The 24298-nt window shown below is 48.9% G+C and overlaps 4 protein-coding genes across 6 annotated transcripts; 3 read left to right on the top strand and 1 right to left on the bottom strand.

The window, feature by feature from the left end:
- Positions 1 to 555: 555 nt before the first annotated feature.
- syt11b (synaptotagmin XIb) lies at positions 556 to 5575 on the bottom strand. Its single transcript, XM_054782069.1, has 4 exons — positions 5216 to 5575; positions 3601 to 4514; positions 2290 to 2410; positions 556 to 2196 (listed from the first exon to the last, which is right to left on the bottom strand). The coding sequence occupies exons 1-4, from the start codon at positions 5247 to 5249 to the stop codon at positions 1886 to 1888; spliced, it is 1380 nt and encodes a 459-aa protein (XP_054638044.1). The 5' UTR covers positions 5250 to 5575; the 3' UTR covers positions 556 to 1885.
- A 190-nt stretch (positions 5576 to 5765) lies between these two features.
- Positions 5766 to 8569, top strand: LOC129185253 (uncharacterized). Of its 2 annotated transcripts, none has more exons than XR_008572051.1 (8): positions 5766 to 5933; positions 6017 to 6062; positions 6137 to 6484; positions 7474 to 7743; positions 7856 to 7958; positions 8050 to 8110; positions 8269 to 8344; positions 8426 to 8569. XR_008572051.1 is itself a non-coding variant. In XM_054782071.1 (8 exons), the coding sequence occupies exons 1-8, from the start codon at positions 5877 to 5879 to the stop codon at positions 8484 to 8486; spliced, it is 1068 nt and encodes a 355-aa protein (XP_054638046.1). In that variant the 5' UTR covers positions 5778 to 5876; the 3' UTR covers positions 8487 to 8569. The 2 variants fall into 2 exon arrangements, 1 of the variants encoding a protein (XP_054638046.1); XM_054782071.1 differs by having other exon boundaries at positions 5778 to 5933; positions 8223 to 8344.
- A 926-nt stretch (positions 8570 to 9495) lies between these two features.
- On the top strand, positions 9496 to 22906 carry tg (thyroglobulin). 2 transcript variants are annotated; one of them, XM_054782068.1, is made up of 48 exons: positions 9496 to 9711; positions 9778 to 9868; positions 9954 to 10051; positions 10121 to 10276; positions 10561 to 10729; positions 10794 to 10900; positions 10983 to 11126; positions 11198 to 11380; positions 11460 to 11953; positions 12017 to 12401; positions 12480 to 12518; positions 12635 to 12865; positions 12952 to 13056; positions 13145 to 13222; positions 13300 to 13406; positions 13591 to 13702; positions 13783 to 13944; positions 14440 to 14631; positions 14741 to 14868; positions 14940 to 15090; positions 15161 to 15298; positions 15367 to 15510; positions 15602 to 15766; positions 15857 to 15961; positions 16033 to 16136; positions 16257 to 16362; positions 16428 to 16607; positions 16687 to 16857; positions 17087 to 17173; positions 17254 to 17307; positions 17388 to 17525; positions 17609 to 17785; positions 17893 to 18007; positions 18103 to 18170; positions 18244 to 18390; positions 18507 to 18569; positions 19976 to 20110; positions 20211 to 20393; positions 20457 to 20661; positions 20728 to 20806; positions 20913 to 21063; positions 21141 to 21331; positions 21461 to 21637; positions 21706 to 21843; positions 21907 to 22094; positions 22166 to 22270; positions 22338 to 22478; positions 22548 to 22906. In XM_054782068.1, the coding sequence occupies exons 1-48, from the start codon at positions 9636 to 9638 to the stop codon at positions 22804 to 22806; spliced, it is 7122 nt and encodes a 2373-aa protein (XP_054638043.1). In that variant the 5' UTR covers positions 9496 to 9635; the 3' UTR covers positions 22807 to 22906. The 2 variants fall into 2 exon arrangements, with proteins under 2 accessions (XP_054638043.1, XP_054638042.1); XM_054782067.1 differs by having other exon boundaries at positions 17251 to 17307.
- A 92-nt stretch (positions 22907 to 22998) lies between these two features.
- LOC129185254 (uncharacterized) lies at positions 22999 to 24197 on the top strand. The gene is made up of 4 exons (XM_054782072.1): positions 22999 to 23152; positions 23227 to 23543; positions 23622 to 23723; positions 23790 to 24197. Exons 1-4 carry the CDS (start codon positions 22999 to 23001, stop codon positions 23826 to 23828), a joined length of 612 nt encoding a protein of 203 aa, XP_054638047.1. The 3' UTR covers positions 23829 to 24197.
- Positions 24198 to 24298: the final 101 nt, after the last annotated feature.

Genomic DNA, 24298 nt, shown 5'->3' with positions numbered 1-24298 from the left:
TGTTCTATCTTGACACGTTTTGACTGTCACCTGCCGTCCACATGTGGCTGTCAGGTCCATCAGGTTGGCCACCCTGAGGGTGTACAGCTTGATAAGTGACACACATTAGTCAGGTGACACACCATAGTGGTCTGTTGACACTTCTGAGGAAGACTGCAGGTGACTTGTTGAAACCTCATTTAATATCCCTAAAAACCCACCTGAAATAACAAAGTTTAATATGTATCGCGTGCAGATGCGCTGAGTGGTGACGTGCACACTCCAAAGAGCCCATATAAAGCTCTAGTGTGCACCAGCCACCCATGTGACCACATCTCCTTAACGCGCGTCACCACAGACATTTGGTGCTTACAGTACAGTATTTTCAGCCTTGTGACTTCACATTGTACAACAGGCTTCCTGTGTGAAATGACTCAGCTGTTTGCAACCAAACAGCGACCCCAGCTGGTCAGCATTTGATACTGTGAGAACCGTCGAACACAAGTAAAGACGGCATGTGGTTGTTAACATTAAGTCAAACATGGAAATAATGAAAGGAGAAGATGAGAGGAGGCATCAGGCTAATTTGTTTTATTTGCACGTCAATGGGAGGTTAGCATCATTCAGGTCTACATCAGGAAAGCCTTCAGGACATCACACAGAAAGTACATCTATACAAAATCTACAGTCTCCATGACGCCTCATTCACGCCACAGATTGATGGGAGGAGCTTTACGAGTCTAATCAGGTGCACTGGGATGTGTTGTAATCTACTTCCTGTTCGCTACAAGTGACGCAACGTTAGTTTGACGGCAGCTCACATGATTCACTGCACTAGTTTTGAAAACATTTTCTTATGGCAGGAGTGTCCAAACTGCAGCCCAGGGGCCATTTGCAGCCACAAAGTTTTGTATTGGCCATTGGGATATTGTAAAAATGCAATTACAAAAATAAATTGTTAAAAGAAGAGCAAAAAGTCATACTGAAAGCAGAGAAAGTTGAAATGTTGCTGCTAATAACACAAAGGTCACATGCAGGCTGTTTTTTTCTTTAAATATATGTAACTTTAACATATTTAGTTGCTTTTTTTTTTTTTTTAACCAAGTAGCCTCCCACAGCTCTTGCTGGACAAAGTTTGGACACGCCTGCATAATGAGATGTTTGCGCCTTCATGAGAGCACCAGACAGACACGATCATATGGATTCAAATGTGCTTTTTCGAGGACTTGCAGAATATTATAGCGGAGGTGGGCTAAAAGAGGATTATGACAAAGGTCATAACTTAATAAACAATGACATCACACACACCATCATCATAGAAATATGAACTAGAGAGATCTTTGGAGTAAGATACTTGCTAGGTCGGTCGCGCACACTGACTACAGATGATGTGATTAGTTTAACATTCTTACTAGCATTGTTGCTTGGATGGGGAGCTGGGTGGGGTGTCAAGAGTGTTCCAGAAGATCTTTGTAGCAAAACAAAGCAAACATTCATGCTGCAAACACACACACGGTATTTTACAAATGTTACCTGCACGCCAGCTCCCCTCTGAGACCACCACAGCATGAGGGTAAGCTTCTTAGTTCTTTTCTTCACAAACACATGCAATGAACTGCATGACAACCACAGCGGGGGGGGGGGGGGGGGGGGTCTTTTTTCTTCATAGCTTTACACACACAAGAGGCGAGACGTCACAAACGTCATTTTTCTTTTTCAAAAGCTCAGCATTTTCTTAGCAGATGTACATGTTGTGGTGTTGACAGATAATAGAGAGTGTCTAATAACTAGCATCACATTGTGTGTGTGTGTGTGTGTGTGTGTGCGTGTGTATGTGTGTGTGTGCTGTACACTGTATTAGTCTGTATTTCCAGGAGTCTTCACTGGTCCAGTCCCAGCATGTTCCTCAGTACTCGCTCAGGGTATGCCATTTGGAGATCTGCCGACGGGGGTTCTCGCAGACTTCCCGCCAGTGGGAGGCGCCGGTGAGGGCGGGGCTTTGGAGGCCGAGCACCAGGCGGCCAAGAACTTCATTCTTGGTGGTACGGTCAAAGTCGACCACTAGGAACTCCACTGAGATCTCAGGCAGCAGCTCGGGTGGGATATCGTAAATGAAGGACTCATTGAAGACCGGGTTTAACGTGCACTTCTTCACATGAGTTTTCTTCTTAGCGATGCACTTGCCACCGTAAAAGACGTTAACTTTCACGTAGGGGTCTGTGGACACCAAGACCAGATTCATTACTCTGATGCTAACTAGAGTGGCTGGCACTGAGAGCACCTCAACATGCTTTGCTGTAGCCTACTCACTTGCAGACAGGCCGGCTATGTCCATCTTGGGGAGGTGTCGAGCTTTCAGGACCACCACGCTGAGACGATGAGACACCGGCTGGTAGGACAACAACGCCAGCAGCTCACCACGACTCTCACACTGACAACGAACAACATGACATCGATCACTTCCTGTCTCAATGATGGAACACAGGTCACTAAAATAATAATAGTGTACACAACACTAAATATGATGTAAATATGTAACAATAAAAGTACATGACAATTAAATAGAATTGCAATAGCGCACATTAAAGGTACATAAAGCAATAAAAAGTAGGTGTGTCCCAATCCAATACTGATATCGGATATCAGGCCAATATCAGCAAAAAAAACCCAATATCGGATTATATCAGCCTGCATCTCAAATCTCCAATATTGGCACTCTGATACAAGCAGTCGAGTGCATATTCTGCCCCATCACATGTGATCACAACAGTGTGTCAGCCATATGGCAGTAAAAAGCTGAGTGAATACATGCACAAGTTTACCATGGTGGCACAGAATTAGACTCACACAGGAAACTCCCATGGGAAGGCAAAAAGTCATTAGCTATAACACAAAAGAGCAAGCACTGTCGGAGGTGAGTAAAGTCAGGTTTGAACGCTTCACTAAGCACCTCGAATCTTGCTATATTATGCCAAGCTGCCACTACATTGTGGATGAAACTATACCCCACATGCATAAAGAAGTAAACGGGTGAGTTTTGTCACACCCACTGTTGCTGTCTGTTGTTCTGTGAGTAGTATCACTTGGTCAAATATGTGTGATTCAAACTTTTCTAATATTCCACACTACAAATTAAGTAAAAATACCTATAATTCGTGTTGATATCGGAACAATATCGGTATCAGCCAATATTCAAGACTGCAGTATCAGTGTCGGATTTGAAGTGAAAGAGTTGTGTTGAGACACCCTACTGTATTAAAAACATAGTATAGTAATGCGTCTGTGTAGGTTCTCAGTCGTACAGGAGAGCTTCGGATGAGGAGCGAAACGTCCGACACCTTCTTCACAGAAGTACAGATGACGTCTCAAGAAGCCTTTCCCTCATAGTATAGTAATGTGGAGGTTAGCTGCCTTGTGAACATTATCTGCTGACATGAGAACACCTAGTCAGCAGACACATTGTCACTGTCATGGGAATTCTGTCGACAATGTTTGACCTGGGATGCTCTGCTGTGTTCAAGGCGCCTTGTGTCCAACTGAACAAATGATGACGATGATGGTCAATTTCTGTATGAGTGGCATTCTGCATAAAGTAGTGGGAATAAACCCAACCCTCCTCACCTGCATGTTCCTCTTGGTAATTTGCTGGCTCAGGTGGACTCGGCCAGTGCTTGGGTCCACACCCTTCAGTGGCACCACTGCCTCCCCAATGACATCATCACGAGCAAAGCGATCGAAGCTGAGGACCAGGAAGTGCAGCGTGAGCTCTGGCAGCGAGCTGTAGGCCACACCATAGAAGGTGAAGGTCTCGTCAAAAAGCGGATCCAGAGTCTTCCTCAGCACCCGGGTCTTCACGCGATGCTTCTTCTCGGGCAGGATGGTCATCTTCACGTACGGGTCAGAGCTGCCGGCTTGCTCATCCATGGCGGGGAGGCCTCGGGCCCCAACGATGGTCACCACCAAGGCCTTCTTGGGGAAGTTGTAGTCCACAGTGAGGCTGACGGCGCCCAGGCTGGCTTCTGGCTCGGGCTCAGAGGAGGCGGGGGTGAAGGGCGACCCGGTCTTGCTGCTGGTCTGACTGCTGCTGGCCGAGCTGCTGTCCAGACAACAGTAATCAGCACGGACAGGTAATGCTCGCTCCAAACGGGTGTGGCCTGCTCCGGCAGGGGCCACCAGGTGACTCATCTGCAGTTGACCCGGGACATCTAGGATGTTATTCTCTGCGTCCACCAACACCAGGCCCCTCCCCCCAGCCTGTGCGCAACCATGTACTCCGTCGCGCTCGGCTCGCCTGGCACTGCGTACAATCCTCTTGCTGCTGCTGAGGGACTCAGGGTAAATGCTTATGCCCTTCAGCATGTGGATAAACTTGTAGGGGGGGTCTTCAGCGTCGCAGTAACGGTCCCCGTGCAGCTTGTAGTGTCCCGATATGCGCAGGTAACGACGCTGACAGAAGGACCACAGCAGAACCACGACGATCACCACGAGAACCAGGACACCCGCGCCCAGGAAGCCCGCCAGGACAGGAGACATGGCTGCAGGAAAAACAGGAAGTGAGAAAACCCTCCATTACAAGGCCTTTCCCCCTCCATGGGTGGGGGGTGACGGTTGGAGGGGACGGTGTCTGTGAAGCTCTTTGTCTGTCGTCCACACATACACGCACGCGCACACACACACACACAAATCGGAGTTTGTCTGCAGCCAATCAGAATGAAGAAGTTCCTTCATTCAAAGTCACATGATGTCATGTTTTGCAAAGTGTTTCAGAGTGGAGCTGGCTGCCTGGCAACACACACTCACACACACAATGGTTTAGTTGATAACTTTCTACAGTTGCATTGTATTGTATTATTCAACAAGTGACGTCGTCAGACACGATTGACCATGCATTAATAAGTACTATGATGACGTCATGTAAGGGTGCACAGGGACTGTCGGGTACAGATATGACGTCACCACTAGGCCCACGAAAAGATGCGTGTGAACGCCCATAAAATGGAATTCTTTTCGTTGACATTTGGTCCGCCTGATGCTGCTAAAATGAAGCTAATCCTTATTGCGGTTTCGTCTCATAGCGACAAACTGATGATGTCAAGCAACATTTAAAACGTGTAATTACGAAGCAGCCCCATCAACTGGGTGGCGCCCCTGTCTGCTGTGTTTGCCCCCAAATCGTCTGTCAATAAACAACCAACATATAAACAACATGTCCACCCAAAGCCATCGGGCCTCTTACCGTAAGAGGGTCGCAGCTCTGTCATGTCCGCCATTTTGTGACTGGGCGGGTAGCGTCCAGACGAGAGAAGCAAAGAGTGTAAAGGTTAACGAGCAGCCACTAGCTGTTTACTTGACGTCCATAGACGACAAGAGTCAGCAGGAAGCACACGAAGCCCGCATCGATCCGATCCGGTCCGGTCCAGTCCAGTCGGATCGAGGCGTCGTCCAGGCGGTGGCTGGCTGACTGATGCTCTCGCACTGAGATGCAGGGAGTCTGCGCGGTGGGGCCGCAGAAAGCTGGTTTATTAAAACAGGAGTGTCACTTTGCAGAGAGAAACGGTTACATAGACATTAACGGGATTTACAGAATAAAAGAAACATGAAACGTAAATTACAAAACGACCACACCAAAATGTTTTCAATAACCAGCGAGTGTAAAGTGGCTCTTTAGGAAAACTATGTCAACACATTTAAAAATCAACTTGACTCTTGAGTGCACGGAAATATCAGAGTAAAACATCCTTGCAACATCTTTCTGCTTGAGCTGGTACTCGTAAAAGGCGCCGCCCCTACGCTCGTAAGTCACGTGACCATCAGTAGATCAGATTAAATGAAATCCAAACATTTGGACTTTGTTTGAAAATTACAAAGTTACTAGCAGTTGCTCTGTATGAGCTGCCATGTTCCTCTTCTTATTCCACAATAGAATCCTCTTCTTTTTCGACAACAGCGTGAAAGTAAGAGTTAAATTAAGAGAAGGAAGTGAGCTGTTCTTTCACAATCCACTCACTACTTCTTGTTCTTCTCATTGTCAACCAAGATGCCATTTTGGCATCAAACCGTGTTCGTCGTGTTGCTTCTGACAGGTGAGTGATTGGCTTCTCTAACACCAGTCATGTGACTTGTGCTCAGGCGACATCACCAGGTGGTCTTTGCGCAGGTTCAGCGGGCGAGGCAGCACGGGTGCATTACCACCCGACACCTACATGCGCAGTGAAAGGGTCGACGGTCACAATCCTCTGCACGTTCACACCGCTTACGGAGGTTGTCAGGGTGGTGTGGTGCGTCAATCACCTCATATGTCACGGCATCACACCGTCCGTGTACGACAGCGCAAAGCCTCGCCCCGCCTCACGGTACCAGTACTTGGGAGACTTGGAAGGAAACTGCACACTTCAGATCCACAATGTCCAGGAGACGGACAGCAGGACATTCCGCTTCCGCATGGAAGCTGTTGACTCCTTGGGACATTTCACTGGCACCACAGGGGCAAAGATCAACGTCATCGGTACAGTTAGAACAGGCACATTTAGCATTACTACAGTCAGTATAGGCATGCTTAGCGTCAGCGCAGCTAGCATAGGCATGATTGGCATCAATGTAAAGCAGGGGTCACCAACGTGGTGCCCTCGGGCACCAGGTAGCCCCCCACGACCACATGAGGTGCCGCAAGTCTGCTTTTCATTCAGGTTTTCAGTTAATAATGAAAGAACAGTAGAAAGAAATGCATTCTGAAATACAAAATGTGAGTTGTGGACACCAGCATTTTGTTAATATTCTGGTAAAACAAGCATATTCGCTTTGTTTGGGTTTAAAATAAGCTCTGAAAATAAATGTTACAAAAATGAGTAGCTCTTGGCCATTTTCATTTTGTAAAAGTAGCTCTCACAAGGAAAAACGTTGGTGACCCCTGATGTAAAGAAAGTCAGCTGAAGGAACACTGGAAAAACCTCACTCCCTGACGCCTATCGGGTTGCCAACTTGGGCGTTTAGCTCGATGGCCAGCACTTAACTGTCATTCGGTGGACGTTGGTTCAAGCCACAGGCATCCGCAGGGGTGGACCAAACAGGTTACATCAGTTTAATTACCATTTCCTCACTTAGAATCAGTACAATTAGCATAACTACGCTTGCATCAGCACAGTTAGCATAGGCTAGGGTGGCCAAATGTGCTGTTGTCCCTGGACATGTTTTCATGCCCTGTCCTAGCCATCTTGGTTATGTTTTTGAAAGCCATGGTTTAAATGGACTGAAATTGTAAGATTATCAGGTACCTTTGCGTAAACTTCAATAATCATTAGGGTGTCTCATTCCCATTGCGAGTGTCCTGGTTTTGGTCATTAATATGTGGTCACCCTAGCATAGATACACTTCGCATCAGCTCAGTTAGCATCGGCACTCATAGCATCAGTATGGGTAGCATAGGCTTACTTCTTAAGACTTACTTCCTGCTGATGTTGCCACGGTAACAAGTGTCTGTCACCTGCTCTCCACTAGATAACGCTCAGATGGTGGTGTTAAGCTCCGCTTCCGCCAAGGTGAGCGAGGGCGACAGAGTGACTCTGAGTTGCACTTCCCGTTGCTCCTTCCAGCAGCTGGAGGTGCACTGGTTCCGAGATGGCTACCACGTTCTCTCAGGATCCGGCCCCGCCCTACAGCTGGGCCTCATGACCAAGGACAAGTCTGGCAACTACACCTGCGCGCTGGCGAGGGACACAAGGACCATGTCGATGCCCTTCAGCCTGAACGTGGAAGCGCGTCAATCCAGTTAATTATTCCCCGTTTTTGCTCCTCAGTCCTTTATGGTCTTTGTCCTACTTTGGAACTCCTGCATCATGTTAATCAGTCAAACCTGATCACATACGTTTTTGTTTCATAGACTTGGCTGGACGTGATGGACAGCTTGCTCTGACTCTTGGCTTGACCTTTGGCCTTCTGCTGGTGTTGCTGATTTTCATTCTGCTGTTCTTCATCATTAAAAGGTGCCAAAGTTAAGCCACTAGCCTGCTGGTTGCCTGGATACACATAGCATCAGTACAGTTAGCATGTGTTTGACATGAACGGGTGTTTCAGGAAGTGTTGGGTGGCGTCATGTGAGAATGTCAAAGGTCTGGAAGGAGAGATGGAGCAGAAGGTGAGTGAGAAAGTCACTGAGACCACATCATACGGCTGCAAGATGAGTATACACTAGTAATGTGTGTGTGTGTGTGTGTGTGTGTGTGTGTGTGTGTGTGTATGTGGACCAGCACGGTGAACGTGTGTACTGTAACTTGCCATCATCTGCTGAACCAGCCACACAGGAAATGAGCCACAGCACAGAGGAAATCAGCTACGCCTCCATCCAGTTTAAACAAAAGACTGTGAGCAGGTACGACACACACACACACACACACACACAAACACAGTTGTGTTCATATTCAAAGTTGTTAAATGTTGTTGTTGTCTACAGACCAGTGAAGGACAGCAAAGAATTTGTCATCTACTCAGCTGTAGCGAGCCCGTTGCAATGACTCAGCAGATGTTGCCAATTCAGAATTCTCAGAAGAGGATCTAGCAGAGGTGGGAGAAAGTCAGTGTGTTGCAACTCTCAAGTAAGCCTCGAGTCTGTCATCTGAAGTGATGCAACACATGCAAGTCGAAGACAAGCCAGATCGAGTCAACTCTGAAGTCATAGGTTTGAAATTTTGGAGTCCTTACAAGTTATAAGTTTAGTGTTTACCAAATAAAGTGTCATTTTAACAATGTAACACATTAAAAAAATACAATTAATGCATTTTTAATTGTTTTATTATGGAAATAAGGCCAGTGTGACAAGACATAGTCACAGAAGAAGAATGCTGGCATAGCATTCAACGTTTAGTAAGTGCACAGAAATGTACGTTAATCCACACCCTTGTTGTTTGTTCTTAAATCTAAGTGGACGTTAATAGATGCATTCAATGAGGCAGATTATGTGGGAAAATTTGTTGTCTTGCTTGAAATGAATACTGAACACTTGAGAGGCGACACATTTTATTGAACACATTCACTGAAAATTTCAACGATTTTCAGGTCATTAAAGTCCGAGTCATGTTCCGAGTCACCGACGTCAAAGTCCAAGTCGAGTTGCAATTCTCTGATGATATTGTCAAGTCAACACCAAAGTCATCAAAATTGTAACTGGATTCTGACCCGAGTCCCAGTCCAGTCGCACCTCTGGGGTTTAGACACCATTCAGACAATGAAACTTGTTCAGTGATTAAGTATTCAATAAACAAAATATGGTGATGTGTACCGTTGAATACGAATAATTAAAAAAATGTTTCAGCTTCAATGCTAATGTGAAGATTTGTATATTTTTTTGCTACTGCTGTGTCACAACAATGTGTTAGCAAACCCACCTAGATAACTAGCCTCCAGTATGAAGTACACACCTGAGACTAAAACAAACACGTTTCAGGTGGTTTCCTCTCCAAGTTTTCATCCTCATCTTAATGTGCGTAACAAATGCTCTCAGCCAATCTGAAGGCGCCACGCTGACCAGTGGCTGCTGAGTTGTTGTGGAGGACACTTGGTTGTGCAGAGATGGACACAAGGAGGGCGAGGACGAGTGATGACTCAGCAGCTCTGAAGCCTTATAAAGAGACCACCCGTCCAGGTCCGTCACAGCAGAGACCACCATGGCCCGACTGCTGAGCGTCTTATTCATCCTGGTCTTCTTCTTCTTCTCCGAGACGCTCCCGGCCAAGCCTTCAGGTGAGGAGTCGTGTGATCTCTGACGAGGTTAGTGATAAAATACCAATGCTTTCTCTTGTTGTGTAGGGTACCAACTGGACTCGCACGCTCTGACGCCATGCCAGGCACTGAGGGGAGGGGCCAATGTCCCGCAATGTACACAAGATGGAGGCTTCAGGTGTGTTAAAGGATGTTGCATAAAGTTTAAACATGTCAATCACACACGTGTGTGTGTGTGTGTGTGTGTGTGTGTGTGTGCACAGGCCTGTGCAATGCAGTGGGCAAGACCAGACGTGTTGGTGCGTGGATGCTGATGGACAGGAGGTGCCTGGGACGCGAACCAACGGTTCCATTCCTCAGTGTAAGCCTTGTGATCACATGACTTGTTGTCCAGCAACTTGCTGATATTTTCATGTGCATGTGTATTCAGGTGCAACGGCATGCCAGCTGCAATCCACCCTGCGGTGCTCACCGTCGGGACATTTCCTGCCAGTGCAATGTGACTCCAGCAGGGGGCAGTGTTGGTGCGTGGACCGGGATGGCATGGAGCTGTACGGGACGCGGCAGAGAGGGACACCGCACCGATGTATGTACACCGATGTATGTACATGTACAGAGGCTGTGTCTCATTTGGAATACTTCAACTCATTACTTCCTACTCGTTGAAGTATACAGAAAAAGAATTTCATTGCATAGCAGAACCACCAGTTTTACTGTGCATATGACAATAAAACTCTTGAATCTTGAATACTGATGCAAGTATTCCATTTGAGACACAGCATTAGTGGAAGTATGTGTGCACAAATTGAGTCAGCCACAATGTCGTTCTTAAAGAAGCGTGCGCCCACAGTGTTGAACTTTGACCTACAGGCCCCGGCAGTTGCGAAGTGAGAGCGAGGCAACTCCTTCATGCCACCGCATCGCCTTCACCATCTTTGCTGCCTCAGTGCTCAGAGGATGGCAACTTCCTTCCTGTTCAGTGTAAACTGATCAACATGACGGACAGGCAGGAGTTGGACCTTCTGCACGCCTTTAACACGTAACGCCTGCACACGTTCGCTCACATGCACATTACGCCTACTGACCCACGCTTTGTGTTGCAGCTTCCCACAAGCCTTTGCGACATTCACCGCTTTCAGGAAGTCTTTCCCGCTGGTCTCCTCTTACTGTTTCTGCTCAGACAGCGTGGGCCACGAAATGGCCAACACAGGTAACTCCATCCAACCCACCCAGCCCCCAAGTAACTCCGGCCCCTCAGAAGGCGAGAATGATGATGTGTGGTTTGTGTCCAGGTGTGGAGCTCCTCCTCTCCAACGTGTATGACTCCGCTTTCTCTGGACCCAACTTGGCTCACTCCTTCTCCGAGTCCAACGTGTACAAGGTGCTGCACAGGAGGACGCTGGGGGTTCTCCTGGCCATCAGCGGACGCTTCAGATGTAAGGATACTTGGGACTGAAGTTGAGCCAGGGGGCGGAGCCTACTACAAACCACGCTTTAACCTCGGCAGGTCCTTCGCCCTGTGAGGAGGAGCGGCGGGCAGCGACAGAGGCGTCCAACGTCTTGGTTCCATCCTGTGAGGAGGGCGGGGCCTTCGCCTCAAAGCAGTGCCAGCAGGGGCAGTGTTGGTGCGTCGACCCCACAGGGGCGGAGCTTCCTGGGACGCGGCAACATGGAGATATCTTGTTTTGTGGTACGAGTACGGTAGCAACGTGTGGTCTACTGATGTTTCTAATGTACTCAACACTCTATTCTTTATCATTATCATAAAGGTTTGAGCGTGACAAACGACTGTCGCTCTCAGCGGCGTGCGGCACTGGCCCGCTTGTTCACGGGCCCACTGGAACCTCGTCTTCCTGTCTCCTCGGGAGGACAAGCTGCTTCCTGTCGTGCCCTCCTCCGGCCAATCAGGGATCTGCTTCCTTCGGAGGCGGAACCTACTTCCTTCTTGTCGGTCATGGTAGAAGTCCTCCACGGGCTCTTCCCCTCAGTAGACGGGGCCTTGGAGGCACTGGCTCGCTCCTCCCCTCGACGCTTCCAGGAGAATCTGTTTGGAGGAAAGTTCCTGAAGAATGCCGCCAACTTCAACTTGACCGGCGCCGTGGGAACCCAAGGAGTCGTCCGCTTAGACCCGCCCTCCTCTCTGCACAAACATCAGAACCTGGTTCGCTCTGTCAGCAAAGCCCTTGAGGACCCTGCCTTCCTTTCCGGACTCCACCACATTCTGAAGGCAGTGAGCAGCTCTGGCTCCGCATCTCTGCGTCAGGTATGCTCCTGTTCAAGCATTTCACACCATCTTCGCAGCTCTGAATGTCTTCTTATTGTCCAGGTCCTGACACCTATGATGGCTTCCTGCTCGACAGAAAGCAAACACAATACGGCATCCATCTTGGTTCCCAGCTGCACACCAAACGGCAGCTTCCAGGATGTTCAGTGTCAGGGCAGCGAGTGCTGGTGTGTCACATCACAAGGTGAAGAGATCACGGGGTCGCGAGTTGTCAGCGCCAGGCCTCGATGTCCATCACGCTGCGAAAGAGCACGAACGGCGGCGCTGACGCTAAAAGAGAAGATGGCGGCGGGCGCTGTCGTCCAAATCCCTGAGTGCTCCGAGGACGGAGACTTCCTGCCGTTGCAGTGCGTGGGCTCACGTTGCTTTTGCGTGGACCACCAGGGGGCTCCCGCGAGTGCAGTCTCAGCGGGGGGTGTCGTAACCTGTAGGACACTTTCGCAGCAACTCTGACTTGTCTGACATCTTGCTAGCTAGCCTGTTAATTCTTCTTGCTGTGTTTCAGGTCCCAACACGAGACCTCAGAAGCCTCCATCCTCCTCAGGTCAGGGGAACTATTATTTTGTAAATAGACTTCCTGTTGATGTTGTCAGACATGTTAGTTTACATTTGAAGGCTTACTCATGGATAATGCTAGTAAGTAGCCATGCTAACTTGCAGGCCAGTGCGCGCGGGCGTTAGAGGCAGTGTCAGCATTCAGACAGGAAGTGACAAACATCATTGCTGTCTCCAACTCCTCTCACATCCCTGTGGGATACGGCTTCCTATTGTCTGAGGGTCTGCGTCTGACCGCCAAGGAGTTGCAGGTCGGCCAATCAGAGGAGGTGCTGCGTGTTGCCGATTGGCTAATGAGTCACTCCAAAGCTGCTTTACGATTGGCTGCCTATTCCAGTGAGTCCCGCCCTTAGGCACCTTCCTTATATCGCACTTCCACACCCTGCTTAGCTCCTTCCTCATTCCCGATTGTTTCTGTGCAGCCATCCAGATGTTGCTGCCTTCAGGACGTCGCACCTATCAGATGTTCAGTCCTCAGTGTGACACTGATGGAGGCTGGCTCCCCACACAGTGTTACTCCAGCACAGGTATCACACACACACACACACACACACACACTTTGTAATAAAAATATTCATGCACACACACCTCATACTCATCAGTGTGTGTGTTCAGGTCAGTGTTGGTGTGTTGATGAAGATGGCGAGTATGTTCCTGATTCGCTGAGCAGCCGCTCACTTCCTCTGGTCAAATGTAAGATAAGACACACGCAGACACCATGGACGTGCACACAAAGTGTAAACGTTTGTGTGTGTGTATGTGTGGGGAAGGTCTCACACGCTGTCAGAGAACTCAGACTCACTCGCTCCTGTCTGGTTGGACGAAAGGCTCTGACGTCAACGCCTCCATGTCATGGAACCGCCCACAGTGTGACAAGGTAAACACACTCAGTGTTAGCTGAGAATAGTGCTGGGTCCCTAATAATAATAATTATATTTGAAAAACATTTTAAAATGTAGAAAAAATAGATCTGGATGAACATGAGCCTCCTACTGGCCACAGCTGAACATGAATCTCACAGAAGTTAAATATTTGACCAAAATGTTGGTTTTGTGTTTCAGGATGGTCGCTTCTCAGTGCTGCAGAATGAGGGCACTACAGGCTGGTGTGTGAATCCTCAGAGTGGGGAGACGATACAGACTGCCACGCGGACCCCTGATGGACAGCTCACATGTACACACTCACTCACATACACACACACGTACATACAGTACATGTAATGTAAGTGTTGTTTGTGTTGCCAACGCGTTCAGGTCCCAGTTGGTGTGAGCTTCAGGGTCACCAGTGTCGCCCTGACGGCACCTTTGTCCCTCTCCAGTGTGATGTGACGTCCTGCTGGTGCGTGTCCAATGATGGACAGGAAGTGGAGGGGACTCGAAAACTTCGACGAACAGGACGCACGCCTTCATGTGACCGTAGGTGATCCCTGTCTGCTGGTCCAAATTGACCTCAGGTCAGGTGTTTAATGACAGCAGCAAAGTGTTACACCAGAGTATTAACGTAATAACCAAAGAAGAAAAATTTGTGTAGAACTTGCCAGTGAATGCTGAAGAGCTGAATGCTGTACGGAAAATGTGGAATTACAGGAAAAGTGGGAATTTTCGGAATACTGTTAGTAAAAATGTCCTGATTGAGGGTTTGGAAGATGGAAAACTTTGAATCAGTTAAAAAATGTGGAACTACTAAAATTGGTCATTCTTTTTCAAGGACAATGTTGTGGAAAAAGTGGAATTATAGAAAATGTAGAATCTTGGGGGGAATGTGCCAATAAATAGCCATCATGTCCAAATGAGCTGACATTGGATTGGCTTGAATTGGTTGAGAGATGTGCTGTGATGTCAAGTTGTATCAACCACAGCATGATCTAGTGGACTTAACATGTACAGTAGATGACCTCTGCTGGTGTCCAGGTCCCGCCTGTGCCAATTTCACTATCACGCACGGCACCCTGGTGTGCCGCCCTGCGCAAGATGGCCGACAGAGCTGCGACCTCGTCTGTCAGCGTGGTTACCACAATTCACTTCCTGTCCAAAGCTTCACATGCGAGATGGCTGGCCGCCAGTGGGAAGGAGACAACAAACCTCTGCCTGGAGCCTGCCAGAGTACGACCTCTAAACCCTGCAACATGTTCACTTTTTCTAGTCATTATGCGGATGTGTAGTCCTCAGTGTGTGTGTGTGTGTGTGTGTGTGTGTGTGTGTGTGTGTTCAGTCAGTCAGCCTGTACAGAAGTTGTCCATGTCACAGCAGTGGACGATGAGCATGTCCTGCTCAGAGCTGCAAACGCTGCGCTCTCTGCTCTTCAACAACATGACCAGCAGGGGGCTCTGCTCTGCTCAGGTAACACACACATATGTGCACACACACACACACACGCACGCTTGCTCGCTTAAACGTGTGCGTGTGTGTAGCTGCCAGCTTCGGGACGCCAAGTGTCATTGTGTGACGACTCGTCAGTGCGTGTACATTGTGATGGCAAAGGCGCATTGATGGTGACCATCACCTGGACCGCCCTCCTGTCTGATCTCCTGGCCCCGGACCTCCCTGACCTCCACGACACAGGTGAGCACACGTCCAAAGTGTGTCCTCGTGGGATGATTTGTACCGTTGACTTTTGGACTGTTGTCATCAGCGAGTCGTCTCCTGGAGGACTTTAAGCAGATGGTAGCACATGTCGACTTCATGTCACAGCCTATACTGCTTTCTGTGACCACGCCCACCTTGGGTTGTTCCCGTGGATACCGCATGAGTAATGGTGGCGACGGCTGCGGTGGGTCTGGTGAGCTGCCATCCTAACGGCTGTGATCTTTGGCGCTGACGTGATATGTGTCTCCGCAGTCGTTTGTCCTGCCGGGAGTTACTCCACAAAGAGTGCATGTCTTCTGTGTCCTGAGGGAACCTATCAGGACAGAGAAGGGCAGGACTTCTGCAACAAGTGTCCCAAAGGCTCCTCGGCTGCTGGGTCATTATCTGTCAATCAATGTGAGTTGTTCGCATTAGTGCGCCACCTGCTGGACAAACATCTCCACCACATGCTTGCTCACCTGTGTATGTGGTGGGGGGCTGGACGCAGGTGTGACAGACTGTGAGAGGCGGGGCCTTCGCTGCTCTGACAGAGGCAACTTCCTGCCAGCGCAGCCTGACTTCCTGTCGGGCAGGTGGACCTGCTTTAACCGTGAGGGGGCTGAGCTTGACTGGACAAAGAGTGACACGCCCCTCACGGACGAGGATTGCTCAGGTGAAATTTAACAACCAAAAAGAGCGCAGCAGCCTTTGAGAAACACTGTGTGATGTGTGGTGTGTTGTGTATGTGTGTGTGGGCGCGCAGAGCTCAGCAAGTTCCAGGTTGTTCCCAAATCAGAAGTGGTCTTTGGAGCTGAAGATGCTGAAATCCTGCAAAGGATAACCTCTGACCTCAAAACGTGTGCTCAAGGTGAGACACACACAAACACAGCATTAACATTGAATCAATGGCAATGTGTGTTGGTATGTTTGTTCCCTCAGCGTGTGCAGTGGACACATCCTGCCATCATGTGGCGTTGTCCAACAGCCAGTGTCAACTATACAGCACACACCCCCTGAACACACACTGCAACACCTCCACCAAGGTACACACACACACACACACACACAGAGCTATCTTTGATGTGGTTACTCAGGAGACCCTTGTTTGTGTGTGTGTGTGTGTGTGTGTGTGTGTGTGTGTGTGTGTACGTATGTGATGCCAGGTCAGTAGCTTTCTGGGTAATCCTCAGGCCGAGCTCTTTGATTGGCTGAGGTGCTTCCCGAGAGTGAGGGGCGTGGCCTCCAATGCACTCGTCATCAGGAAGAGTGGTACTGTCACCATAGTAACCAACAGGTGGCGCGTGTGCGTGTTGTAACAGTCAGGTGTGTTTCAGGGGCGGAGTCTACTACAGGCTTCACCAGGATAGCGATGGCCAAGGTGGTCTCGGGCGTGTTCAGGACTCAGGTATTCGCAGACACCTCGCTCGAAGAGGCTCGTCGCTTTTGTGAGGTCGGCTGCCGCAATGAGGCTTGCTGCGGCGGCTTTATCCTCAACCAGAACAGCTTGAGTGGTGGTATGTTGCCAGACGTGAATGAAGAAACCTCAGGGGACAGAATCCTGTCGCTCAGGCTTTCGGCCCCGCCCTCTCTCAGGTTCTGTGCTCTGCGGTTGGTTGAGAGATCCCTCCATCTTGATGTGTGGCTGGCGCGACTGGGACGTGACCGGGCAAGGAGCTGCCAATCGCATTTGTGGGGTGGGACTTGTTTACAACGAGCAGCAGCGGAGCTTCCTGTTTGACTTTGGAGGACAAAACTTAACAATCAGTGAGATGAGAGTGTGCCTCATTATTCCATCATAATAAGTACAATGAATCCATACGCACAATTAACCAATATTAAGTACAATGATTAATAACTACAATAATTAGGACAATTAATAAATAAGTACAAGTCATCAACATTAAGTACAATGAATAATACGTGCAATTAATTAACAAATAAAATTGATTACCATTAAATATAACTGACTACATTTGTAACATTTATTGCTCAGCTGAGTCTGCTCTGCCGGTGGACAGTAAGGACAAGAAGGACTACCAAGCGTCCATTGTGACCTTCCAGGCCATCTACCTGAAGACAGGTACTGTTTTTAATCTTTGACCCTACATCCCTGACATGGAGGCTGAAAAGGTCATGACCTTTGTTTGTTTCCTCAAGAAGAGTCGGCCGCCGCTTCCTGTGGTCTTGTCGCAGACTTGACTCAGCCTCTGGATGGTTGGTACCTTCACTGTCCGTGCCCCCTACAGTCCACATTGCTACTAGTGAAGAGCGCATGTGTGTGTATGTGTGTCAAGGTTCAGTCCAAGGGAAGTTTGTGTCTCTGTCGGAAGATGACGTCCTGGTGGATCCTCAGAGGAAACTTCCTGCTCTATCCTTCTGGATCAACAAAAACCAGTACACTTCCCAACAGGCTTTGCTGTGGTGCCTCACACGTGCGTCCTCACACTAGTGGCCCCCTGGCAGTGGTGGTCTTATGCAAGCGCTCACACAGTGTGTGTGCATACGTGTGATGCAGGCTGTAATGACGAGCCTCGGTGCTCTGTGGCCGACCTGAGGGATGCCGACTCGGCAGGTTTCTTCAGCTGTGTCCTGTTTGCCGACACCCGGGTATGCGGCGCCTACGACACACCCCTCAGACGCCCCTGCCGCCCCCTGCTGGACAGGAGGCCCAACAACACCCACAGCAAGATGGGTACAATACTATGACTGTGATCTTCTCTAAATGTTTAAAGATCAGGTGACAATGAGTGTGTGTCTGTGTGTGTGTGTGTGTGTGTGTGTGTGTGTGTGTGTGTGTAGTGGATCTTTCGGGACCAGTGAAGAGTTTCTATCAGAGAATTTCCTTCCAGAAGATGGTCTCTTACTCAGTTCGCAGTCGCGTTACCATGAAGGACACCACGCCGCTGACTGAAGGGTAACACACATTCTCGCACACGCACACACACACACACACACACACACACACACACACACACACACACACACGTGACACATTGTGTGTGTTTTCAGGTTTAAGGCTTGTGAGCGACGTTGTGATGAGGACACTTGTTGCCGTGGTTTTGGCTTCATCAAAGATGGTATAATCAAAATCTGCTGTCATTGTGACACATACACACACGTTAAGGGGTCCTTACATGTGTGTGTCTACAGGGAGCACAGGTGTTGTGTGTGTCTCTCTGATCAGCCTCGGAGTCCAAACGTGTGGTGAAGACCATAAGACCAACTGGAGGACACAAGACTGTAGACCCTCTGTAGTCCAGACCACACCAGACCCCTTTGGCTGGTACCAGAAACCGGGTAACACATGCACATGCACACACACACACACACACACACACACACACACACACACACACACACACACACACACACACACACAATGTGTATAAACTGGTGTGTGCATGTGTTTTCAGTGAATCAGTGGACTTCGTGTCCAGCATTATGCCCTGCTTTCAGCCTTCCAACCTTCCCAAACGGTAAGTAGCATGCTAGCTAGCATTCATTCATTCGTCACAGTCAAAATGTCTGTCAAAAGTCAGCTATAAAAATGAAAAAGTCAACTTAAATAAGCCAACAGAACAGGAACATTCTGCAATTGGCTGGCGACAAGTCCAGGGTATACTCCGCCTTTCGCCCAAAGTCAGCTGGGATAGGTTCCAGCATACCCCCGCGACCCTAATTAGGATTAGCGGCATAGAAAAAGAATGGATGGATGGAACAACAACATTTGATTTTGCAAAACTAGCTAAATATATCTAAGGACAAAAAAGAGTGTATTAAAATAAGTAAATACAGCTTAACCTATTGTAAAAGCAGTAAGTATGTGCCAAAACCGTTTAGAATTTCCTTGATACAATTAAGACAAGAGTGTCCAGACTTTGTCCACCAAGCATACCTGTCAAACCTCCTATTTTCCCTGGGAAACTACCATATTTTATCTGTTTTTTATGGCACCCTTAAAGGTTTATCATATTTTTACTGTATTTTATCTTTCATAAACAAAAACAGACACATTTTACTGACAATTATGTTCTCTGGAGTTCTTACTTTAAAACAACACAGGTCTTAACACATGATATACATTTAACATTTTGAAAGGTAAAAGGCAATACATTTTCCAAGTTTTCAATACAGCTTATTTATGTCCACAATTGTAAACACAAATCAAACTAAACTAAACAAACAAAACTGTTAACATATATCAGATGTCCAAAAATAGCGCAATAATGACAAAACACACTTAGTGTACAATATTGTGTGCAAACTGATGTTAGCACACGTTTTGACTAGAATGGTCATTTCAGAATGGCCATTTCAGAATGGTCCAAGAATATTAGGAAACAAGTATGTTTGACAGTAAAAAACAAACAAACAAAGAACTTACTTACCTGCATTGATACCTGCTGTACACGGCAAGCTCGTAGCTGCAAAGGAGGTGGAACTGCTAGCGTTAGCATTGTAGCAAAAAAGCATTGTTACACCAACTGGGACCTGTGAGTATAAGGTGAATGATGACTGCATTATGATTTAGCAATACTCGTCTCATTCAATTTCATGAAACTTCAACTTACAAGCTATCTTCAATTACCGCTCCTGACTGCTCTTCTTCTCTATTTCTGGCGCCACACTGCATGCCGTAAGGCTCATTACTGCCCTCACAGACTGAGGCTGGAATTCCAGGCACCATCTTTCATGTTTAAAATAAGAGATTAGGATTTTTAAAACCATGGTTTGTCTACTTTCGGACATTATGGATTTATACACTACGCACAAGCACAATATACACTGGCAAAAAATATAAATAACTTATTGAAAAATATTTCATCACATTTTTGTAGTGTAACAGATTTTGTTCTAGTAAAGTTCTGTTGATGTTTGTCAGTATCCATGGACAAGTGGAGTCTCCTCGCTGACTCAGCAGTTCTGCTGGACCCGTCCTTTCCTTCTTTTGACATCATCCACATCAGCCGTGACATCGCCGTCAACCCGGTCCAGACCAGAGATTGGTGTCTTCATGGTAACACGCATGCCATTATGTGTCTGTCACATGGCATGACAGCAGTGCTTCCATGTTGAATAATGTCATGTGATCGTCTTAACGGGCTTCCCTGTTTCAGCCTGTCGTGAGGCGGAGTCCTGCGCTGCTGTCACTGTTGCCAGGACGGATTCCGCCACTCGCTGTATCCTCTATCCCGATACAACAGTGTGTGGGTTAAGCTCTACCCCAGACTCAGCAAGCACTGCCTACTCTTGCCGTCTGGTCATCAGAGAGCCTTCCCCCGAAGTGTACCTGAGGAGAGGTGAGCCAATCCCAAATCTTAGTATCACAGCCGACCGTGCTCACCTGGTTGACTCCTCCTCAGCATTGTCGCCCCCGGTTACAACTGTGGCCATCCCGGGCCATGGCAGCCTGCAGGGTGTCACTGTGGAAACGGCGTTTGGCCCAAACAGGAAGACGGTGATTCAGTTCCTGGGAGTTCCGTACGCTCGCCCGCCAATTGGAGCACTTCGCTTCGAAGATGCGCAGCCACCTGATTGGGCAGGGGCCTGGGATGCCACCAAATTGCGGTCAGTGGGCAGGCAGGAGGCCAGGTGGGGGCTGAGCCGCCTAATGACATTGAACATGTCCTGCAGGCCCACGTGCGTCCAACCAGGTGACCTGGACACCAGTGAAGACTGTCTCTACCTCAACATCTTCCGTCCTGTTGCCATGGTGATGTCAACCCACACACACGCTCATTTTAGAGAAATTGACATAATTATAGTGTGTGTGTGTGTGTGTGTGTGTGTGTGTGTGTGTGTGTGTGTGTGTGTGTTAGAGGGGGCATGTCCCAGTGCTGGTGTTCTTCTTCAACCCCTCAGCCAATCAGAGCCGCGGAATGTTGGATGGCTCCACCCTGGCTGCCATAGGCAACTTCATCGTGGTAACGGCCAGCTACAGAACAGCAGCACTTGGATTCCTGAGCACAGGTAGACACACGCACTCACGCACACACACACACACACACGCACACGCACACTACTCAGTGACACGCATGTGACTTCAGGTTCATCCGGTCTTCGTGGCAACTATGGTCTGTCTGACCAAGAGGCGGTGCTTCAATGGGTTAATGCCCACATTCATCTGGTGGGCGGAGACAAGAGCAGAGTAACTGTGGGGGCAGAGCGTGGCGGCGCTGACATCATCAGCCTTCACCTGCTGTCGCCCATGCCTCTCTTCCAGCGAATGCTGCTCATGGTGGGTTAGGTTTAGGCTTTTCAGTTAGGGTTAGGGTTAACTTTAGTGTTGGGGTTAGGGTTAGGTTTAAGGTTGGGATTAGAGGTTTGTGCCCTAGATGTGTGAAATGATGACGCCGTCTTCATGCAGGGCGGTTCGATCTTTTCTCCATCATCTGTCCAAATGCCGTCTGCCGCCAGAGGGCAAGCGTTCCGTCTGGCCAAAGAGGTGAACTGTGTGACCTCTGAACCCGCTGGCAGTGACGATGAGATGGTGGCGTGCCTCAGAGCGACCCCTGTGCACGTGCTCAACGCCGCTCAGACAAAGGTAGTCACATGCCGCACTTTGAGCACGCGACTATGTTGGCATTCCTCACGCGGCGTTTTGTGTTGCAGCTACTGGCCACCAGCGGCCCCTTTCAGTCCTGGTCGCCAACCCGCCACACTGCCTTCCCACTGTCTCTCCACAGAGTGGACCTGCTGCTGGGGACATCGGAACACGACGGCCTGATCAGCCGAGCGCAGAGGATAAAGGTGAGAGGTCGGCGGCATGAGAGTGTTGAGAACACATGTGTTTTTTGTCACGTGTGTGCACAGGACTTTGAGGCTCTGCAGGGCCGTGCTGACGGGAAAACTGCGTTCTACGAAGCTCTGAGCCGCTCGCTGGGCGGAGCCAAAGATAGTGAGCTGTTGAAGGAGGCGGCGGCCTGGTTCTACTCGCTGGACCACAGCCCCAACCCTGCCGGCTACAACCTGTTCTCCCGAGCGCTAGATAACGCCACCAGGTCAGAGGTTAAATGTTGTTGTTCGTGGATGGACATGACTCCTTCAAAGTGCTGATGTATGTGTGTTGCAGAGACCTGTTCATCATCTGCCCCACATTGCGCATGGCAACGCACTTTGCCAACAGCAATGCTAACGTCTTCCTGTATCATCAGCCCGCCGCCAGCACGCACAGCAGGTAGTCACTGCTTGCTGTCCTGAACTGGGGTCGCTTCCTGGCCTGATGGTTCAATTTCTGCTTGCAGGGCTGATGTTCTCGTCCCATTGGATGTTCAGCTGGTGTTTGGCGCGCCTCACCAGCCAATCAGTTGGCAGCGATTCACCCTGGGCGAGCGCCGCCTCTCGCTGGCTGCCATGAGCTACGTGTCCAGCTTCGTCAAGACCGGGTGAGGGCACACAAACATGGTGGTGCCAGTAAACGTGTGACCAAAATCTGATTATGTTTTCACTCACAGGAACCCAAACCCGTCACAGCTTTGGTCGGCGTCAGCTCTGCCCCGCTGGGATCCCGTCCTGTCATCTGCGGCTCCGGCCACCTTCTTGGAGTTAAGCCCTGCCCTCAGTCAGCAGCGAGGCCCGCGTGAGAAAAGCTGCTCTTTCTGGAACAATCTGGCTGGGCGACTGACATCAGGGGCGGAGACTACTTTGATGCCTGAGCTTCCATTGGATGCACCGTCCAGTCAGTCGCAAGCCAAGAAAGACACCTACAGCTGAAGCCACAACATTATCATTCTGTGATGTCATTGCTCCTAAAAGCACATGACCGCTTTTCAATAATCAATAAAATAATCAAACTGCTGTCATTGTCATTTACTTTTGCATGCACGTGATGAGGTGTGTGTGTGTGTGTGTGTGTGAGAGCAATCAACTGCACAACACTCCCTCCACCACGTGCACATACAAACTATGTCCACTATGTGGCGCTCTTTTACTGCTGTCGGGATGTTGGTGTGGCCCCGCCCTCTGTGGCTCCACCTGTGTGCAGGTGACTATAAGAGTCTCTCACACAGACACACGCTCTGCAGAAGCATGTGGTCTGCGCTCACAATATGGATTGCAGGTGAGACTTTTTTGTCATGTGACTCATTCATGCATTCACTGGACTTTTACGTGTATGTTACTGTTTGTCCTCAGCGTCGTCCATCGCCGGCGTTGCAACGACAGCGGTCCCGGTGACAGTCAGCGTGGAGACGCGAACGACAGTTACCATGGCAACCTCCCAGGACCCCAACATCACTCAACAGTCCACGATACTTCCTATAACCACGGCAACCAACAGCACCCACGCTAACTTCACGTCTGCCATGATGACGTCAGCCGGCAGCTTGACCACAGCAGGTGGGACTGCCCAGACCCCACCCCAGGCTGGTGGCGTTCCTGCTTGGGGAATTGCTCTGCTGGTTCTGGCTGCTGTGGTTCTGCTGCTTCTGCTCCTGCTGCTCATTGGACTGGTCACTACCTCTACTAATACTAACTTATATTAATGATTATTATTGATTGTTATTGATTACTGTTGTCCTTACGGCCAGCTGGTGTGGTGCTGCTGCACTAGGGGGCGCTACAAGCACCCGGATGATGTCCCCCTCTACACCACACACTCTCGATTCTGGCACTCCAGCGTAGGCGCTTATGTGAGTCCCTCGCAGAGCCACATGCATCAGGAGGACAGGTTGGTCAGACTGTTTGCTGTTTTTCAGGAGGATGTGGACAAGCCTGTCAAGATGGCGGCCAAGTGAGCTTCAGCGAAGAGGCGGGGAAAAACCTTTTTTTTCATTCTTCCTGATTTGGACTGATGGATAATCACTCGTGAATGAAGATCAATACGTCAAAGGAAAAGGTGGAACGCCTTGGCCAGGAATGCTGGAGGTCCAAGTCCAAGTAGTCCCAGTGGGCTCGGTGAAATGAGTCAGACGATCTGACGTCTTTGGTCTTTGTCTCCATGACAACCTGCTCATCAATCATCCCAAGAACAAAATAAAGCACATGTTAATGGTGGGCCAAAATACTGCAGGTTTTCTCTCCAACCAGTTTCTCCAGCAGGTGATTTAATTGATGAGCTCCTTCCCTCAAACTGAAGGAGGTGTTGATCATTAAAATCACCTGCTTTAGTGACCAGATGGAAAGAAAACCTGCAGTGTCTTGGCCTTCCATGGCACGAGTGTGACACCCCTGAAATAAAGTATTAAGATGATCAATAAAAACATGA

This window comes from Dunckerocampus dactyliophorus, chromosome 7 (genome assembly GCF_027744805.1).
Source record: "Dunckerocampus dactyliophorus isolate RoL2022-P2 chromosome 7, RoL_Ddac_1.1, whole genome shotgun sequence".
NCBI classification, from domain to species: domain Eukaryota; kingdom Metazoa; phylum Chordata; class Actinopteri; order Syngnathiformes; family Syngnathidae; genus Dunckerocampus; species Dunckerocampus dactyliophorus.
This window is presented reverse-complemented; position numbering and strand designations above follow the sequence as displayed.

Coding starts and splice junctions, on each gene's coding strand:
- syt11b (XM_054782069.1), bottom strand. CDS start 5,249: ATGGCGGACATGACAGAGCTGCGACCCTCTTACG. Junction 4,515..5,215: donor AGAGCTGCGACCCTCTTACG/GTAAGAGGCCCG, acceptor TTTTTCCTGCAG/CCATGTCTCCTGTCCTGGCG. Junction 2,197..2,289: donor CATAGCCGGCCTGTCTGCAA/GTGAGTAGGCTA, acceptor TGGTGTCCACAG/ACCCCTACGTGAAAGTTAAC.
- LOC129185253 (XM_054782071.1), top strand. CDS start 5,877: ATGTTCCTCTTCTTATTCCACAATAGAATCCTCTTCTTTTTCGACAAC. Junction 5,934..6,016: donor TTTTCGACAACAGCGTGAAA/GTAAGAGTTAAA, acceptor TTGTCAACCAAG/ATGCCATTTTGGCATCAAAC. Junction 8,111..8,222: donor AAGGAGAGATGGAGCAGAAG/GTGAGTGAGAAA, acceptor TATGTGGACCAG/CACGGTGAACGTGTGTACTG.
- tg (XM_054782067.1), top strand. CDS start 9,636: ATGGCCCGACTGCTGAGCGTCTTATTCATCCTGGTCTTCTTCTTCTTC. Junction 12,519..12,634: donor GAAGCCTCCATCCTCCTCAG/GTCAGGGGAACT, acceptor GCTAACTTGCAG/GCCAGTGCGCGCGGGCGTTA. Junction 17,526..17,608: donor TTTGCTGTGGTGCCTCACAC/GTGCGTCCTCAC, acceptor CGTGTGATGCAG/GCTGTAATGACGAGCCTCGG.
- LOC129185254 (XM_054782072.1), top strand. CDS start 22,999: ATGTCCACTATGTGGCGCTCTTTTACTGCTGTCGGGATGTTGGTGTGG. Junction 23,544..23,621: donor TCCTGCTGCTCATTGGACTG/GTCACTACCTCT, acceptor CCTTACGGCCAG/CTGGTGTGGTGCTGCTGCAC. Junction 23,724..23,789: donor ACTCCAGCGTAGGCGCTTAT/GTGAGTCCCTCG, acceptor GCTGTTTTTCAG/GAGGATGTGGACAAGCCTGT.